General features: G+C 47.5%; 1 protein-coding gene and 1 long non-coding RNA gene across 4 annotated transcripts in view; one reads left to right on the top strand and one right to left on the bottom strand.

The window, feature by feature from the left end:
* The window catches only part of PLXNB1 (plexin B1), a 139,372-nt gene extending 121,316 nt beyond the window's left edge, over positions 1 to 18,056 (top strand). For all 3 annotated transcript variants that reach the window (XM_080991547.1, XM_080991548.1, XM_080991546.1), the window contains 11 exons: positions 16 to 162; positions 964 to 1,141; positions 1,749 to 1,852; positions 2,264 to 2,348; positions 4,573 to 4,739; positions 6,213 to 6,373; positions 7,342 to 7,489; positions 8,336 to 8,400; positions 8,500 to 8,575; positions 10,974 to 11,048; positions 12,126 to 18,056. In XM_080991547.1, coding sequence (XP_080847673.1) covers positions 16 to 162; positions 964 to 1,141; positions 1,749 to 1,852; positions 2,264 to 2,348; positions 4,573 to 4,739; positions 6,213 to 6,373; positions 7,342 to 7,489; positions 8,336 to 8,400; positions 8,500 to 8,575; positions 10,974 to 11,048; positions 12,126 to 12,230 — 1,311 coding nt within the window. In that variant the 3' untranslated portion in view covers positions 12,231 to 18,056. The remainder of the gene's footprint in view (positions 1 to 15; positions 163 to 963; positions 1,142 to 1,748; positions 1,853 to 2,263; positions 2,349 to 4,572; positions 4,740 to 6,212; positions 6,374 to 7,341; positions 7,490 to 8,335; positions 8,401 to 8,499; positions 8,576 to 10,973; positions 11,049 to 12,125) is intronic.
* LOC308470279 overlaps positions 1 to 18,681 on the bottom strand; it is a 350,106-nt gene that overhangs the window by 216,811 nt on the left and 114,614 nt on the right. The gene's annotated exons all lie outside the window — the stretch shown is intronic.

Genomic DNA, 18,681 nt, shown 5'->3' with positions numbered 1-18,681 from the left:
CCATTTCTCCACTAGGACTCTGTTGGAGAGCCTCTCTATATGCTCTTCCGGGGCATAAAACACCAGGTGGATAAGGGGCCAGTGGACTGGGTGACGGGAAAGGCGAAGTACACCCTGAATGACAACCGCCTTCTCAGAGAAGACCTGGAATACCGCACACTGGTGAGAGCGGCCAAAGTCCTGCTGGGGAGAGAGGCCCGTCTAGAACCAGTCTCTCATTCAGCTAAACACTGGCTTCTCTGGCCACCCAAATGCATACCTCATCTTCTGGCCCTCTGTCCTTTTCTTTCACAGAGCTAACAGTTCCAGCAGTTTCCTGGGAAGAGGGATGGACTGTTAAATCAATCAGAAAATTGTAGCTCTGGGAGTAGAATAGGGGGGTTTCCTTGTTAGTTTCTGTTTGCCACTGAGCAGCTGCTTAGAGTTGCAAGGCTCTGTTTACATTCCAGAGACCTTCCAGACTGTTGGAAGTCTCACGGGAGAAGGGAGACGGATGTGACGTCCTGGTTTCTCTGTTCCTTTGTTTCAGTTGCTCTCTGCTTTCATAGAGAGAGGATGTATATTTCTTTGCTGTCTGCATAGCTTAGTAATAAAGCATAGCATGTAGCCATAAATCTCATCACTTCTGCTGCTTTGGAAACTCTGCTGAATGGGGGAATGTGCCTGAGCCCTTATCAAAGGCTCAGGTCCTTAATTACTCATCAGGAGGACGATTCTGAAGGACTCGGCCGGAAGATGAGCTTTATCGGCTTGGCCGAGTGGAGATTCCGACACTCCTAACAGCTCTCAACACCCTTAACAAACTACAGCTCCCAGAATTCTTTGCGGTGTGTTCCTTTGCACCACAGCAGCACCGCCACTCACCTCTATAGTGCTTAGTCAGCGTTTGGGAACTTGAGAAACAGGTGGGCGAGTGGAGCGCCGCTGAGTCATCTCATCTTTGCCCGCCTTGTTTTTTTGCAGACCTTGACAGCCGTGGCGCAAACTGGAAGCACGGTGGGAGGACCAGAGGGCTCCCAAGGGGTGTTGGTGAAGGGGCTGGATTGCGACACCATCACCCAAGTGAAGGAGAAGATTCTCGACCAGGTCTACAAAGGGACACCTTACTGCCACCGGCCAGACCCAGACACGCTTGACTTGGGTGAGTAGAATTCCAGGCAGTGGAGGAAAGAGTGATTATGGTGGGACTCTGCTCTGCGGTACAGTACCCCAAAGTACCAAGGAGATGGACTATCTGGCTGTAGGAACAGGGATGGAGGGAACCTGTGGCCACCCAACTGATGTTGCACTTCAGTTCCCATCATCCCTGACCATTGGCCGTGCCGACTGAGGCTGATGGGAGTTGGAGTCCAGCAATCTAGAGGGCCACTGGTTTTCCATCCCTGCTGTGGGATACATAGAGGAAGTGTCTCCCGCCCCGTGCTCATTATGGGTTTGTAGCTGCTGCAGTGAAATCTGGTCCATTAGGGCAAAGGAGGCACTGTCAGATCAACCTTAGTCTCCCTTCTTCCAGCTTCCACCTGCCTGCATTCTTACTAGGGTGGTTCTGCTTGCCAGCTTCCCCCTCTTCAGTCCCAGTGTTGTTCTTGTAAAACTAAGCAGGGAAGAGAAGGTTGGGGACAAAACTGGATCGGGCTGCACCTACTGTTGATCTCCCTCCCTTCCTCTCTCCCCATCTGGGCACAAATCACCTCTAAGCTGCTTGCCAACCTGGTTATTGATTTTTGTTCCCCCTTCGTTTCTGCTAGAGTGGAGATCAGGTCTGGCTGGGCACCTCATCCTCTCCGATGAGGACGTGACTTCTGTTGTCCAGGGCAACTGGAAGCGTCTCAACACACTGCAACACTACAAGGTGAGGGAGAATTATTGTTGGCCTTTGGCTTTCTTCTACAGTGGGTGGCTTGGCTCAGTGCATGGGTTGCCTTGAGCTGTTTTTCTCCCCAAGGACCTTTTTTGGAGTGCCCTTGTTCTCCAGATTCAGCCTCTTCTTGACCTCTGGGATCTGGTGAAAAAAAGGTCCTACTCTGCGGCAGGGGGTTGGGCTTCCTGGCCTTTTGGTCCTTTCCCACTTAAGATTCTGTGTTGTGCATCCTGCCATTGCTTTTGCTCCCCTATCCTGACTTTATACAAATCCAAGATTGTGATGAGCCACTACAAGATCCTCCAGTAGGGGCTGCATGATGACATGGTGACATTTTTATTATATAGAGAGAAAAGAGGAATGCATGATGCTGCCTAACTCAATTTCCCCCTTCATTCTCAGGTGCCCGATGGAGCCACTGTTGCTCTTGTTCCTCGTATGACCAAGCATCTTCCCAGGGAGAATCAGGACTATATCCCTGGAGAGAGTAAGTTGCTCTAGCTCTTGTTTAAATGTTGGAGTAAAATCTGGAGAAATAATCAGTGCCAGCTTGGGTGGGCAGAAGGTAACTCTCTGAATGCTTGTCAGTAGATCAGAAAATATTCTGACTGCTGGTTGTTTTAACTATAGCAACAACAGAAGGCCTCCACCTTCCCCCTGTAAATTAGGCTGATGAAATGAAGAAAGTTTCTGGAGGAAACTAGGACTGGATTTTTGTAAGGCAGGACTGTGAGCTCAGCTCTGATAAGTGGAGTCCCTCAGAAGGTGTTTACATATTATTTATACACAAAGCAGCGTCACGTCACTTTGGATAGAACGTCCCATCACTTCGCCTGACCAGATGAGGGCATAGGCGGGAAATATCCAAATAAATATATATGAGCTCACTGCTGCAATAACTGCCCATTAATTGTGGGGTTATCTTGACTACCAAGATGGCGTTTGCAGAGCTTCCTGAACAGTTCACCTTTGGTTCAACACAATTCTGTAAGCTTGGAAGTCTGCCTGCCCCTGGATCAGAGAGGCAAAAGAAGAAAAGGTTTGTCATTCGCTTGCAAGGATCTACAGTATGTGGTGTGGTAGTCAGCGCATTGAGCACACCTGCATTCAAATCCCTGTCTGACCATGAAGCTTTTGGGAGTGGCCACCGAGACCATATAACACCAGTCTTGAAAGAACTGCATTGGCTCCCAGTACGTTTCCAAGCACAATTCAAAGTGTTGGTGCTGATCTTCAAAGCCCTAAACGGCCTTGGCCCAGTATACCTGAAGGAGCGTCTCCACCCCCATCATTCAGCCCGGACCCTGAGGTCCACCTCCAAGGGCCTTCTGGTGGTTCCCTCACTGCGAGAAGCGAGATTACAGGGAACCAGACAGAGGGCCTTCTCGGTAGTGGTACCCGCCCTGTGGAACATCCTCCCATCAGATGTCAAAGAAATAAACAACTATCTGACCTTTAGAAGACACCTGAAGGCAGCCCTGTTCAGGGAAGCTTTTAATGTCTGATGTTTTAATGTATTTTTAATCTTTTGTTGGAAGCCGCCCAGAGTGCCTGGGGAAACCTAGTCAGATGGGTGGGGTATAAATAAATTATTATTATTATTATTATTATTATTATTATTATTATTATTATCAGTTTTTGTCTGTCTCTCTCTCTCTCTCTCTCTCTCTCTCTCTCTCTCTCTCTCTCTCTCTCTCACATACCCACACCCACACACACAGAGATCTACCTCACAGGACTGTTGTGAGAATGAATGGCAGGCAGGCAGGAGCCATCTATTTATTTTTTTTTAAATGATATTTATTCCATATTTAAAGTTACAGAAAAGAGAAAGAAAAACCATATGAAATACAAAGAAAAATTTAACCCTAACAAAGCGAAAAGTAAAAAGATAAAAATGAACAATAAAATAGAATAAAAAAAGAAGACTTAACAAAAAGTATAAAAATGCATTAAGTTAAAATAAAACAAAAACAAATTAAACCTTTACATAGCCTTTTCCCTTTACTTATGTCCATGACCTCCTCTCACCTCCCAGTTTTGTATTCTAGTTCAGATCGTATTTCCAGCAAGTCCTTCTAACCTTATTTTCATTTACATATTTTAATTTAAAATAATGTAATTAAACCTCCTCTGTTTCGTCAATTTCATTGACTCATTTTACTTAATCCTTTATATCATATCTACCAAAACGACCTAATTTTCATTTTCCAACCTCTTTCTAACAGTCTTTTATATTACAATATTTTTGAAGGTATATTTTGAATTTTTTTCCAATCTTCTTCCATCGACCCTTCTCCCTGGTCTCGAATTCTGCCGGTCATCTCAGCCAGTTCCATATAATCCATCACTTTCGTCTGCCATTCTTCTCGGGTGGGCAATTCTTGTGTCTTCCAGTACTTTCCGATGAGTAATCTTGCTGCTGTTGTAGCATACATAAAAAAAGTTCTATCCTCCCTTCGCACCACTTAGCCGACCATGCCCAGAAGAAAGGCCTCTGGTTTCTTCAGAAAGGTATATTTAAATACCTTTTTCAATTCATTATATATCATTTCCCAGAAAGCCTTAATCCTTGGGCATGCAGGCAGGAGCCATCTATGCCATCTTGGTCTCTGTGGAGAAAAGGCAGAATGAAACTATTTAAAAAGACAGACAATACCCAGTTCCAAATTCTAAACATTTGTTGGTGTTTACCGCTTTGTGCATTATAGAGACCCCAATGCTGGAAGATGCTGATGAGGGTGGGATGAAGCTCTGGCACCTGGTGAAGCCGACAGAGGAGCCCGAGCTGCCTAAACATCGGCGAGGGAGCGTCCGGGAGAGAGAGAGGGCCAAGGCTATTCCTGAGATCTATCTCACCCGCCTCCTCTCCATGAAGGTAAGAAGGAGCTCTCTGCTCACCTCCTCCCATTCCTGGTATCCTTTCAGGCTGCAACCCTAGGCACGCTTTCCTGGGCATAAGTCTCAGTGAAAAAGCAGACAAACTTTACCTCTGAGTAAGTATGCACAGAATTGCAGCGCTAGGCCTGTGCATTGCGACTTGGCGTCACTGACACTGTTGCATCCTGGGACCTTGTCCCACGATGCCCTTGCTGAACCTTCCTGAGGGAAAGGCAGTACAGTGGTGCCTCGGGTTACATACGCTTTAGTTTACAGGTGCTTCAGGTTACAGACTCCGCTAACCCAGAAATATTACCTCAGGTTAAGAACTTTGCTTCAGGATGAGAACAGAAATTGTGCTCCGGCGGTGCGGCAGCAGAGGGAGGCCCCATTAGCTAAAGTGGTACCTCAGGTTAAGAACAGTTTCAGGTTAAGAACGGACCTCCGGAACGAATTAAGTACTTAACCCGAGGTACCACTGTAATCTGGAAATGAAAAGCACTGCTTTTCATACACATCTTACATGGCTGCATCTGTCAGTTCTAATGCATTTCACAATTTAGCATTTGTTTTTCCATGATGCGTTGATAATTTATGTATTATATATATTATTTATCAATAATTGCTATTATTTATTGATAATTGCTGCTGTCGTTGCTTATGGTATGTACGTAAAAGCTCTGTCTCTCATAAGCAAAGACTTGGAGGATGGGTACATTTTCCACAGAGGGTGCAAGAGGGAAAGGTTGAAAGACCCTTAACCCCCACTCCAGTGGTCTTCAGTTTCTGATTACAGTGGTTCCTTGGTTCTCAAACACCTTGGTACTCAAACAACTTGGAACCCAAACACTGCAAACCCGGAAGTAAGGGTTCCAGTTTGCGAACCTTTTTCAGAAGCCGAATGTGCTCCGTTTTGAGCGTTACACTTCCAGTTTAAGTGCCACACTTCGGTTTTGAGTGTTACGCTGAGGTGTGTCTGTTTTTGCTATTTATTTTGTGTTTTTGTGGCTCTTTTTGTTGTGTTTTTGTGACTGTGTGGAACCCAGTTCAGCTGCTGATGGATTGATTGTGTGACTGCAGTACATTGTTTATTGTTTTCATTTTATGGATCGATGGTCTAGTTAGATGGTAAAATTCAAGTTAAATTGCTGTTTTAGAGGCTGTTTTTAAAAGTCTTAACGGAGTAATCCATTTTGCATTACTTTCTATGGGAAAGTGTGCCTTGGTTTTGGAACACTTTGCTTTTGGAACGGGCTTCTGGAACAGATTAAGTTTGAGAACCAAGGTTCCACTGTAGTCTCAGCAGCCTTTTATTTAAAGAAAGGAAGACCAAAGTAGTACGCCAACCCCAAACAACAATGGAAATCCATGTAGCTTGGCAGTTCTTCCTCGCTGGCTCCGTGCTGGAAAAACACCACTGTAGATGTTTCTTGAAGGCTTGTCTCTTTCTACCTGGGTTGTTTACCTGCAGGGGACGATGCAGAAGTTTGTAGACGACCTGTTCCAGGTGATCCTCAGTACCTCCCGCCCCGTCCCTCTGGCTGTGAAGTACTTCTTTGACCTGTTGGATGATCAAGCGCTGAGCCATGGGATCACGGACCCAGAGACCATCCACATCTGGAAGACAAACAGGTGTGCAGCCCAAGCCGCTGCCTATAGCGGAATATCCCACTGGGATATTGCCATGCTCTCCACTTCCCTGTGACGGAGAATACTCTAGCACATGTTAAAAATTAGAAATTACTTGAAAGTACCAAAATAGGCCTAGGATTAAATTAGGAGTTAATTAAATAAATAAGATTTAGAACTTTAAGGAAAGTTAAGAAATTTTATTTTAATTGGAATATTGTGTTTTTAAAAAATGATATCAGAAAACTGCTACATTTTAATTACAAGGAAATTCAGATGGGAGGGGTCAGAGGAAGCCCAAAATATGTTTATGAGGTTAGAAGTTTAAATAATTCATTAATTTGTGGTGTTTAGGTGTTTACCGGTATTTTGTTTTTACTCTCTTTTTTGTTTATATTTGTGACCTTGTCTTTTTTCTTTTTGTTTTTTTTCTTCCTGCTTTTCTTTTGTTGTGATATATGTTACATCTGTAAGAAACTTAATAAAAAATATTTTTTTAAAAAAGAGAATACTCTAGCACAGGGGTCATCAAACTTTTTCAGCAGGGGGCCGGTCCACTGTCCCTCAGACCTTGTGGGGGGCTGGACTATATTTTTTTGGGGGGGAAATTGAACGAATTCCTATGCCCCACAAATAACCCAGAGATGCATTTTGAATAAAAGGACACATTCTACTCATGTAAAAACACACTGATTCCCGGACCATCTGTGGGCCAGATTTAGAAGGCGATTGGGCCGGATCTGGCCCCCCGGGCCTTAGTTTGCCTACCCATGCTCTAACAGAACTTTGACAGCACCCATCTCTGCTGCCCCTAATGGGGCGTGGAGTTGTCGCTATGTGCCAGGATTGCAATTGGGTTGTGCATTTTGGCCCCTGGTCCCTAGGCTACCCTAGTTCAGCTCCCGAAGCACTTAGTCCATAGGATTCCCATCGCATGCCAGTAGGTTGACCGTTTCCTCTTCTCTCTGCAGCCTTCCCCTGAGGTTCTGGATCAACATAATCAAGAACCCCCAGTTCGTATTTGATGTGCAGACGTCGGACAATGTGGACGCTGTGCTCCTGGTCATTGCTCAGACCTTCATGGACTCCTGCACTCTCGCGGACCACAAGCTGGGCCGGGTGAGCTTAGAGAAGGCATGGGCCTTGAGTTTCTGCTTTGACATCAGTTGGGGAAAAATATGGTAGCCGTATGCTCTCCACGCCATCTTTTCCTGATGCAAGTCAAGCGGGGCTGTTGCCTTTTGCTGCAGAGGATCCAGGCATTCCTCTGCTGTGGGCGTGTTGCCTTTCTCCTGAGCGCAACCCACAGTGCTTTCTCGCTCGGAAAATGAGCTTCTCTCCAGCACTGACGCAGCCTGACGGAGAATCGTGGGGAAAGGGCCCAAAGGGGCCCGTCTCCCTTGCAAATGCAGGAACCATTCAGTTGCACGACTCTTGGCTGGTACTTGCCATGCGAAGGATGCCAAGGGACACGACTCCAGCCCATTTTTGTTGCTGCTGCTGCAATGTCTCCGTTGTCATTCATTGTAATGTGCCTGCAGAGCTCCTGCCCGCAATTCCTGTTTTAAAAAAATGGGTGACGATAGAACACGAGGCTTCCTTTCTGCAGCCAGAGTGGCTGCCCAAGCCAATTTTTTGCTTTCCGTTCTCCATCCAGCAGGGCGGTTGTCAGTCACTGTGTGCACCTTAGGACACTCAGAGCAGGCCTTCCGAACCTGGTGCACTCCAGAACGTCTGGGCTATGATTTCTGTCATTCCTGATCATTTGGCTATGCTGGCAGAGACGGAAGGGAGTTGGGAGTGCTAACAACATTCTAAACTTAACCCAGCTCTTTCAAATTTTCCTCTTTCAAACTTTCCTTGTCCTATTCATCGCTGCTGCCATTTAGATAACTGTTATCATGAAACCTAAAAAATTTGCTGGGTGTCGTTCCTAATGTCTTGCTCCCTTTGTGGCATTTCCAGGATTCTCCGATTAACAAGCTTCTCTACGCCCGCGACATTCCACGTTACAAGCAGATGGTGGAAAGGTAAGGAGGAGGGCCAGGGAGCCGGATGGATGTGCCTAGAAAGGAAAGGAAGGAAACAGAGTAAAGAAATGAATGGTTATCGTTCTTTATCTCCTGTAGGTACTATGCAGATATCCGCCAAACCATCTCTGCAAGTGACCAGGAAATGAATTCCGCCCTGGCTGAACTCTCACGAGTAAGTAGGCTGCAAGCTACATCACAGTCTTTTTTCCTTTCTCTGTTTTCCTCCTGCTGAGCCAAGACCTCTGTTGTTGTTTAGTCGTTTAGTCGTGTCCGACTCTTCGTGACCCCATGGACCAGAGCACGCCAGGCACTCCTGTCTTCCACTGCCTCCCGCAGTTTGGTCAAACTCATGCTGGTAGCTTCGAGAACACAGTCCCACCATCTCGTCCTCTGTCGTCCCCTTCTCCTTGTGCCCTCCATCTTTCCCAACAGCAGGGTCTTTTCCAGGGAGTCTTCTCTTCTCATGAAGTGGCCAAAGTATTGGAGCCTCAGCTTAAGGATCCGTCCTTCCAGTGAGCACCCAGGGCTGATTTCCTTCAGAATGGGATAGGTTTGATCTTCTTGCAGTCCATGGGACTCTCCAGAGTCTCCTCCAGCACCAGAATTCAAAAGCATCAATTCTTTGGCGATCAGCCTTCTTTATGGTCCAGCTCTCACTTCCATACATCACCACTGGGAAAACTGTAGGAGCCTTCTTTTGGAATGGAAGAAGAGTCGTGCTGGATCAAGGCAATCATAGAATTGTGGAGTTGGAAGCGACCACAAGGGCCGTCTAGTCCAGCCCCCCTGCAATGCAGGAAACTTGTGCCCAATGTGGGGCTCAAACCCGCGACCCTGATATTAAGAGTCTCATGCTTTTCCTACCAGCTGAGCTATCCCAGGGGAAAGAATGCTGGCCCATCTGATCCAACATCCTATTCTCACAGTGGTCACCCAGATGCCTGTAGGATCTGAGCACAAGAAGCCTCTCCCTTCCTGCAGTTTCCAGCAACTAGTATTCAGAAGCATTTCTGCCTCTGAGCATAGCCCAGGCTTCCTCAGCCTCGGCCCTCCAGATGTTTTTGGCCTACAACTCCCATGATCCCTAGCTAGCAGGACCAGCGGTCCGGGATGATGGGAATTGTAGTCTCGAAACATCTGGAGGGGCCGAGGTTGAGGAAGCCTGGCATAGCCCTTGTGGCTGGTAGCCCAAAATAACCTTCTCTTCCATGAGATTGTCCACTCCTCTAGAGTTACTAGGTCAAGTTGCATAATGGGCACAGAAGCAGCATTGGCACTGGCGTTGCTCTCTGCCGCCCTTGTTTTCCATTGCAGAGATGCATACTTGACAGAATTCTACTTGTATGCCACCTTTCTGTAGTTGAAACCATGCTCAAGGTGGCTGGCAATGCTAAAAACAACAACACGTAATTACAACATAACAAAAGCAGTCATAAACAATAAAAGAAGCATCAAAAAAATATGCATAAGATCCAAAATAAAGATGCAAAAAAAGTGACATTGATAACAGGAAACTCTCTCCCACCCCAAACAATACCCCAGACCAAGAGTCTGTTCAGCAGCCTCTGCTTTTGCAGCTGGAGTCAGTCAGGGCCCCGCCCTCCCAGGCCAGGTGGGAAAGGTCTGCAAAGGCAGGGAGCAGGTCTCACAGACAAGATGGAGCCGAGATAACATCATGACCCTCCACCCCAACTTCCTTGCATCTGGGGCTTCCAACTCCCCTGAAGCAACTCAGGTAGAGCAGAGGTAATTGCAAGGAAAATAAGTCTTAGCTTGTAGACTGTGGCTGTGTGCCTTAATGACAGAGCACAAGTTTAATAATAATAATAATAATAATAATAATAATAATAATAATGTTTTATTTATACCCTGCTCTCCCCAGCCAAGACCGGGCTCAGGGCAGCTAAAACCAAATATAAATACATTAAAAACATTAAAAACAAAACACACACACACACAAATAACCAAACAAACAGTTGATTAGAATATATGTTAGAATACAGGTTAAAATGCAGCCTCGTTTTAGTGGTAGCCTATAGATCAAAGCCATAAGGGGAGAAAATGTCAAATACTCACCGGGGCCAACTATCCAGGCTGGTCCTACCTAGGCGAGCAAAAAGAGCCGAGGGAAAAATTATATACAAAATCCCATATAAGGGGTTCCATCAAAAAAGAAACAAATGAGGGGGGGGGGTTAGATTGAGTCCAGCCCAAAGGCCAGGCGGAAGTTTGGATGCAGAAGGTTCCCAGGTTCAGACCCTGGCATCTTCCAGTTAAAAATATCAAGATAACAGGTGATGATGGGAAGGATCTCTGCACGAGGCCTTGGAGAGCCGTTTCCCATCAGAGCAGACAGAACCGGGCCAGGCGGACAAGTCGTTTGTCCTAGTCCTATTTAAGGCATGTTCCATAGATCCATTGAGAGTTCTCCGCCATGAAGTGACTTCACCATATCGCCAGTCCTGTTTGCAACTTGGGCCACCAGAAAACTATTGAAAGTGTCTCAGTAGGGGAGGGGGACAGCATGTTACTCTCTTGGTGACTATTAACCTGTCGTTTCCCGGTTACAGAACTACTCAGGTGACCTCAATTCCTTGGTGGCTCTGCATGAGCTCTACAAGTACATCAACAAGTACTATGACCAGGTAAATGTGGCTCATATTTTAATGGGGTCCCAAAAACTTCCTTGTAGGGGAAAGGAACATTTTTTCAGGCTGGGGGGGGGCACATGTCCCTGGTGGGTGGGACCAGAGGCAAAAGTGGGTGCAAATTTCATCTTTGTACCACATTTAGCCCACAGAGGTTAATGGTTCATAAGACTCTGTTTCTCAGTTGGTTTTGCTGCTGCTTTTACTACTAACTCAGTGGCACAACGAACGTGCAACGAGGAAAATTGCAGACTGGGTGTAAAAGAGCCCACTGCCCCCACAGAAACTCTGTGGCTCCCTTGGAACTTAAAACTGCTCCCTCCACCAAAGGATTTGTTTTGGTGCTTGTCCCTTGGATGCTGAGAGGAGGTGGAAGTGGGGAGATAATTCGGAGCAGGAGGGCGAATGAATCAAGCTGACCCCAGGCCTCAAAGAGGAAAGCATTCCTTAATCAGGGTGCCTCTACCAAAAAGGCCCTGCTCCTCCTGGATGCCAACAAGGAAGGCACCCAGAGCAGGGGCCCTCCTAAAGATGATGATGATGATCATCATCATCATCATCATCCAGTGCTACCTTGGGTTACATACGCTTCAGGTTACATACGCTTCAAGTTACAGACTCTGCTAACCCAGAAATAGTGCTTCAGGTTAAGAACTTTGCTTCAGGATGAGAACAGAAATCGTGCTCCAGTGGCGCGGCAGCAGCAGGAGGCCCCATTAGCTAAAGTGGTGCTTCAAGTTAAGAACAGTTTGAGGTTAAGAACGGACCTCCGGAACGAATTAAGTACGTAACCAGAGGTACTACTGTATATTATTTATACCCCGCCCATCTGGCTGGGTTTCCCCAGCCACTCTGGGCTGCTTCCAGCAGAATATTAAAATACAACGTAAGTTCGCATTGTATCTTATTGATGGAGATTCTGGCCTCTAGAAATCCATGCACCGAGCCTTCAGAGGCCTCGCTGGGATGCTGAGCATCCGCTGCTGCCCCACCACCAAACAAAACCAAAAATCTGGCTCTAGAGGCGAAGGCTATGACTACCAGATAACAGCTCCAGGTTTCCTCTCCCCGCAGATCATCACCGCCTTGGAGGAGGACCCGACGGCGCAGAAGATGCAGCTGGGCTACCGCCTGCAGCAGATTGCCGCCGCCGTAGAGAACAAAGTCACGGACTTGTGATGTGCACAAGGGGACAGTCAGCCAGGTGGGGGGAGGGGGCAGAGGGCGCCTGCTGCAGCCGGGACCAAGCACGCCACACCGACGACGTGGAAGGAGGGAGGAGCAGCAGCAGACCAGGAAATGCCAAGCGCCGTGGAGGGCCGAGGGTGCCAGAGAACTTTATTCTTCTTTTTTCCTTTGTTTTTTTTGCAACAATAATGATGATGATAATAATGGACTTTAGGGGAGCGTCTCCCTCCTCAGAAGCTGTGGGCTCCTCCCCTTCAGCTTGAGCCAGGAGGCCGGGAGTTACGAATGTGCCAAGAGGGTTAGAGACTAGTGTAGCCACGCAGGCGGCGATTTTTTTGCCTCGGCGCCTGTAGCCAAAGCTCTGGATTTGGGCGGGCTCCCTTTCGCCCTGAGAAGAGAGAGCATCCCACTGCCTAAGCAATCAGAGAACGAGGGGAGCATCTCTTCAGCAGAGCCCTTCCCTGGCGCATCAAAACAGACTGGGACCAAGCGAAAGGGAAGAGGCTGAGGATGGAGGACAGAGGAGCCACCGCCGGGCTGGGAAAGGCCTGCCACTAGCTGGGACCCCGCCAAGATTCCTGGAACAGCACAGAGGAGCCCGCGCCTTCCTTGCTCACCCACACCTGGTTCGGAGGTCCTTGCCCCCGCAATCCCAGCATGCCTTTCTGCAGCTGCTGCTCCAAGCACAGAGCCCATCCCCAGAAAGCACAAAGGAGACCTTGCTCCCCTCCGACTGCCTCACCCCCTCTTGTTTGCTGCTGTTTGGGAAATAACGGACCTCTGTATCGCACTGTAGAGCTGCGGAGAGGGGAAGCCTTTCCTCCCCTCTCCCGCTCCTCTTTTGAGTTAGCACTTCTTCTCAAGCAAACACCCTCTTTCCTCGTGTTCCTGTCTCTCACACTGTGGCTTTGCTTTGTCCGCCGCCGCCCCCTTCCCCAGGGGGGCCTTTCCTGGGTCTGCCAGAGGCAACTCAGAATTTTTGCGGAACCAATTGGCCGTGCCTCTGGCTTCCTCCAAGGCCCATTGTGGCGGCTTTTGCTGCTTCTCTGCCTGCAATTCGGTTGCCAATATTTCACCGGCTTCTCATTCTGTGTCTTTGAGAGCTGCTTGATCTACAGTAGCAGTGGCTACCCCTTCGCCCCTCCAAAAGTTGCTAGACGACAACTCCTGTCATTGTCCCTGACCTCTGGCTCAGGCTGATGGGAGTTGGGTCACTTCCAGACGTTCTGTTTATTTACTTGGGATTTGTTTGCACAAAAATTGTGGGGAAGCTAGACAACCTCAGCTGTTTATTTAGCATTCTGGTTTTTATTCTAATTCGCAATATTATACCACACTTCCCAGTGTGTTTTCCTGTCACTTCCCCTATTATAAAAAAATAAGATTTGGAGGTGGGAATGAGGTTCTCCAGCAAGAGCTCCAAATCAGATTTATTTACCCAACATGAATTTGTCCATATGCGATTGAATCTCACCCAGAGGTGTTGGTAGTCTGGGATGGTGTGTGGAGACAAAGGCCTGTGACGATTTCTGCAGCAGGGTCTCTGTCTCCAGGGTCCTGGAGCCACAGGAAAGGGAAGCCTTTTAGCTACTTGGAATAAGTCTTCTCACCCTTTTTGCTGATCAGAGGGAAAGGAGCAAATCAGAGGGAAAGGAAGTGAGCCAGCCATGGAGGATTGGCTCCCGGGGTCGTTCTACAGAAGGCACACTGGAAGAGCTCAGATGAGTTGTTCTGTATGCTCCAAAGCTAAGCCTTTTAGCACTGAAAACACAAGCTGCTTCGGTTTCGGGAGAATTGTGTGCGTGTTCTGTAACGTACAAATACAACTTAAGTCGCTCCAGATATTGGAGCACTCCAAATGATTTGCCCGTGTACGAGCACAGTAAAAAGTAGATCTAGCTCACAGGAAGCACATGTAGATCTGCACTTATTGTTGCAATGAATCCCTGATTATTAGTAGTATTGTACAATTATAAGGTTATGCAGCCTTCTTAGAAGGGGGCGTGCCTATGGTGAAGGGGCCCTACACTTCTGAATTTGCCACTGCACTGCTGATCCCATCCCCAAATAGTAGCAGCCTGGAAGCGCCCTTGAACTCCAGCAACATCTGGAAGGTCGCAGGTACCCGTCCCAAACCTACAGGCATCAGCAGGAGGCAATATTTATCCCTTGCTGATTTAATCTGTTTTAACAGACACGCGTGCAAGCCCAGCTGGGGAGTTATTTTCCGTCAATTGACAACTCTACCTTACTTAGGTTATCTGAAAAGGAACTATCACTTGAAGCGCTGTTGAATCATTCCATGTCATTCCTCACAGGGGGGAAAGAAACCCTGGATTGTGTTGGTTTCTTTTTTCCCCCCCTTGCACCTTATTGCCTCTGCAGTTTTAGTTCTGCTTCTCCTTGTATGTTTGCAGCCCACGTAAAACAGCACTAATGCCACAGTTTCAGGCGAGATCCAGCCACAGTAAACCGTTCCAATCTGCCGCTTTGCATCGTAGGCTCTGGCCCGCTTCCTTGCAAGCCGTGGGGTAAGGATTTCTATCTCTTTATTTTGGCAGGCCTCCTGCTCCTTCAACAGCTGCACAGTCAGGCAACAAAACAGAAGAGGTGGCATGTTTTCCCTGGATTAGGCTCTGTTGCAGATAGATGCCCAGCTTTTTTTAGTCCGGCTTCCTAGAACACTCCAGTGAGCTTTTACGGAGAGTTCTGTGTAATTTTAAAAGAATGCCTGTGCCAGCATCAAAATAGGTCAACAAGAGCCATATGAGGCATGTTGTGGGACATCCGTGAATAGCATATATTTTCAACCCTTGTAATTTAAAAGCAGGCGCAGAGTGGGAGGAGGATTCAGCTTAGAGTTGCAGAGCTTGTTTGCCTTTCTAAACTGTGCCATTTTCCTGATTTTAACCCCCCCCCCCCCAAAGCTGCTACTTGCCCTGTGGCAGGTAGACTTCCAGGTACCATACAGGTGGCTTGCATATTTTAAACTGCAGGACAAATTGAACACCAGCCTCGGAGAGGGGGATTTGAATTGAGGAAATGGCACAAGCACGAAAGGGCTAGCTCCCTCCCATCTGTTAGCACCAGGGTCTGAATTTTTCTCCTCCCTGGATTTTTAAAATGCAGGCGAGTCTGTTCACGGATCTCCTTGCATCATGCCTTAAGAGATTCAAAGGCTGGTGCCACCTTGGTAGCACAGATTTTAGGAAGAGCATCTGTTGCCAACTCCGGCAACTCTGGTTCAAATCTCAGCCTAGCCACAACACTCCCCAGGTGCCTTAAGCCAGCCACTTGAACTCCAGCCCTCCGCCTCCTGTTTACAATATGGGGAACGCCGATATTTACACTGGTATGCCTTGCATAGCTGTTGTAAGGATTACTGAGATTATGTGTGTCACACACTTCAGGAAAAGGCCGCATCGGCCTTCTCCAGTCTGATGTCGTCCAGATCCAGCCAACACGGCTGTCCAGCCATACATATTCCCACCTGTTATCTCAGTCTAGTCATTAATACCTCAGGTGAGAGCACAACCCTGCTTGGAAGCCATGCCCTTTGACCTGGAACAACCTCCCCCCAAATTTCAGGTAGCTCAGAGCGGGGCTGGTTTTACTTGGGGGTAGGGAGCACATTGTACATGCTCAGCAAGCCTCTTGCTCCTTTTATTATTCCCCTGTTCCATAGTTAAAACCAGGCTGTGAGACAAAACTTGTAACTCGGAGCCTTAGTCTTGAGCTCTGAATTTGTCCCGTAAAGATTTGTACCACGAAAAGTGTATATTGTGCACAGACAGATATTGGGCACCCATTTCTTTTCCCAGAATGGGGTGTCCTCTTGTCACCTCATTACGAGACAAATTACCTTCCAGTTGACTCTCGTCGGCCTACAGCAACTTACCTCTTTAGCCCCGCTGCCAAGGATAGGAATGTAAGGAAGATCCAAAGGTTTGTTTACTCCCTTATACTTCTCTCCCCCCAGCTCCAAAGTCCCCAACCAGGTGTCTCTAGAAGACCACAAGTGAGACGCAAAGGGCAATATCCATTTCCTGTTGTTGCTCCCTAGCAGTTGCTACTGAGACGCCTCTGAATCCGTAAGCTGCATATTGTAATCCCTCCTAGTGGTGCCCCAATAAAACTGCAAAGCTAAGCAGGGTCTGGTATGGTTTCAAATTGAATGAGGGGACGACCACCCAATTGAGATTCCTGCATTGCAGGGGGCTGGAGTGAAGGACCCTTTCCAACCCTATAATCATGCCTAGGAGCTTGTGATTCTTGAGAGAGGAAGGCAGCAGAGTTGGTTCTGGGATGCAGGGCTTGAGACTCTAGCTTGCTTTGTGGGAATATGTTCTTAAAAGCATCAGAAGAAACCTCCTGGTCCCATCTAGTCTGTTCTCTGAGTGCCTACGGACATGAATACACAAGCATTCTTCATGAACGGTATCCCAAGCGTGAAGAAGCACCTCATTTTGTCCCGGATTGCCAGGGTTCTAGTCCTGCAACGCTCTCTTTCCAGGTTCTAGTATTAAGAGATGCTTTTCCCCACACCCTGCACCCTCTTGCGTACCTCAATCCTTTCTTCGCCTCTGGACGCCTCCGATCCTGGGGGGTGCTCTGTGCAAAATGAGAGGGGAGCATTGTTTGAGGTGGTGAGCCCTCTGGCGGGGTCCCAGCACCCACTGCCTTCTGCGGGGGCTAAAACGGCATTTGGGTGCAGCAGTGGTACATCTGGTGCTTACTCAAACCCCAGGGGTCCTCCTCTAGTGCCAATGGTCATTCAGAGACTGAAAAGTGGCAGCTGTGCATTGTAGAAAGTGGTCCCTGCACAATTCGGCTTGCCCAGAGGACTATTTCTATCATTAGCACTACCTTAAGAAAAGTGGAGCTCCTCTGCCTTGGTTCCTTGACACGTCTCATGTCCTGTAGCCCACCCTTCCTGTCCCACGCACCAGAGTCACCTGTGCTCTTGCAACAAGCAGAAGGAAAACAGAAGGACAACTTCTTCCTTTTTTAACGTGTCTCTGTTGTGGTGTGTTTTTTACACCAGCCCAGTCTGCAAGCACCAGTAGGTGACCAAGCTTCTTGGAAAAGCAGAAAGAGAGAGGGCAGTTCCTCAGGTTATATGTCTCGGCAGCTCAGTCCCCCAACAGAGTTCCATTGCAGCGTAAATGGCGGCAGGAACTTCTACAATGGGGGAATAAATTCTGTAGGAAGAAACTGCTCTTAGCTCATGCCACAGCTCAGTGACGGAGCACCCGCTTTGCATGCAGGAAGGGGTTTGATCCCCAGAATCTCCAGGTAGGCCTGAGAAAATGCCTGCCTGAAATCCTGGACAGCCACTGCCAGTCAGTGTAGAGTCTATTGCCTGCACTGTAGACAATACTAAGCCAGATGGAGCAATGGCCTGACTCACTGTAAGCTAGCTTCTCATTTTGGGGAGAGGGCTGCCTGAGGTGGGTGGGTTGGTTGGACTCTGCCTGTGTTTCTTTTCTAGTTTCTTGCATCCCTGGTGCTCAGCATCTCACTTTCCCTTTTTTTTCATTCTGGCCCAGCTCCGTAAATGCACTCTCTCAACTGATTAATAATAATAATAATAAATTCTCCAATCTGGAAAGCTTGATGGACAAACCAGCCAGCCTGATTTTGTTGTTGTTCCATAGTATAATAATGTTATTGTAGATACTGTTCTGAGCAAAGTAGGAGTTTTATCATCAAATGAGTTTTGTCTGTAAATAATCAGTTTAGATCCCAGATGACTTTATTACAGAGCAAAATTCTTACACGGTAATTCAATAAACTTTAATATACAACACAGAAGAAGGCTCGAGCTTCCAGTTCCTTAATGATGTGGGAGGTCTGATTGCCTTTAAAAAAGACAGCAACTGGCTCTGCTCCTGTGCTTTTAACGGGATACATAAATTTAGAAACTGCAATTTTCCTAGCCTGTGTATTCTGCTGTAGAAAACCTCACCAGCTTAATTTCTGTGCCACAATGCTGTTAAAAAGCAGAGGATCAAAGCTAGTGGTGTGTGTGTGTGTGTGTGTGTGTGTGTGAGAGAGAGAGAGAGAGAGAGAGAGAGAGAAACATATTGTGGGAGGTCACCAGCCAAGTTGTGGGCCTGGAAAAACTCTTGCTTTCACTTAACTAGTCCTATTAAGAACAGAAAAGCCCTGCTTAGCCTCCTGTTCTCTCAGCAAAGAGAGCCAGTGTGGTGTAGTGGTTAAGTGCGGTAGACTCGTAGTCTGGTGAACTGGGTTCGCTTCCCTGCTCCTCCACATGCAGCTGCTGGGTGACCTTGGGCCAGTCACACTTCTCTGAAGTCTCTCAGCCTCACTCACCTCACAGAGTGTTTGTTGTGGGGGAGGAAGGGAAAGGAGAATGTTAGCCGCTTTGAGACTCCTTCGGGTAGTGATAAAGCGGGATATCAAATCCAAACTCCACTTA

The sequence above is a fragment of the Podarcis pityusensis genome (assembly GCF_964106645.2).
Source record: "Podarcis pityusensis genome assembly, chromosome: 2".
NCBI classification, from domain to species: Eukaryota; Metazoa; Chordata; class Lepidosauria; order Squamata; family Lacertidae; genus Podarcis; species Podarcis pityusensis.
The sequence above is the reverse complement of the archived record's forward strand: the minus strand, read 5'-3'. Positions and strand labels throughout refer to the sequence as shown.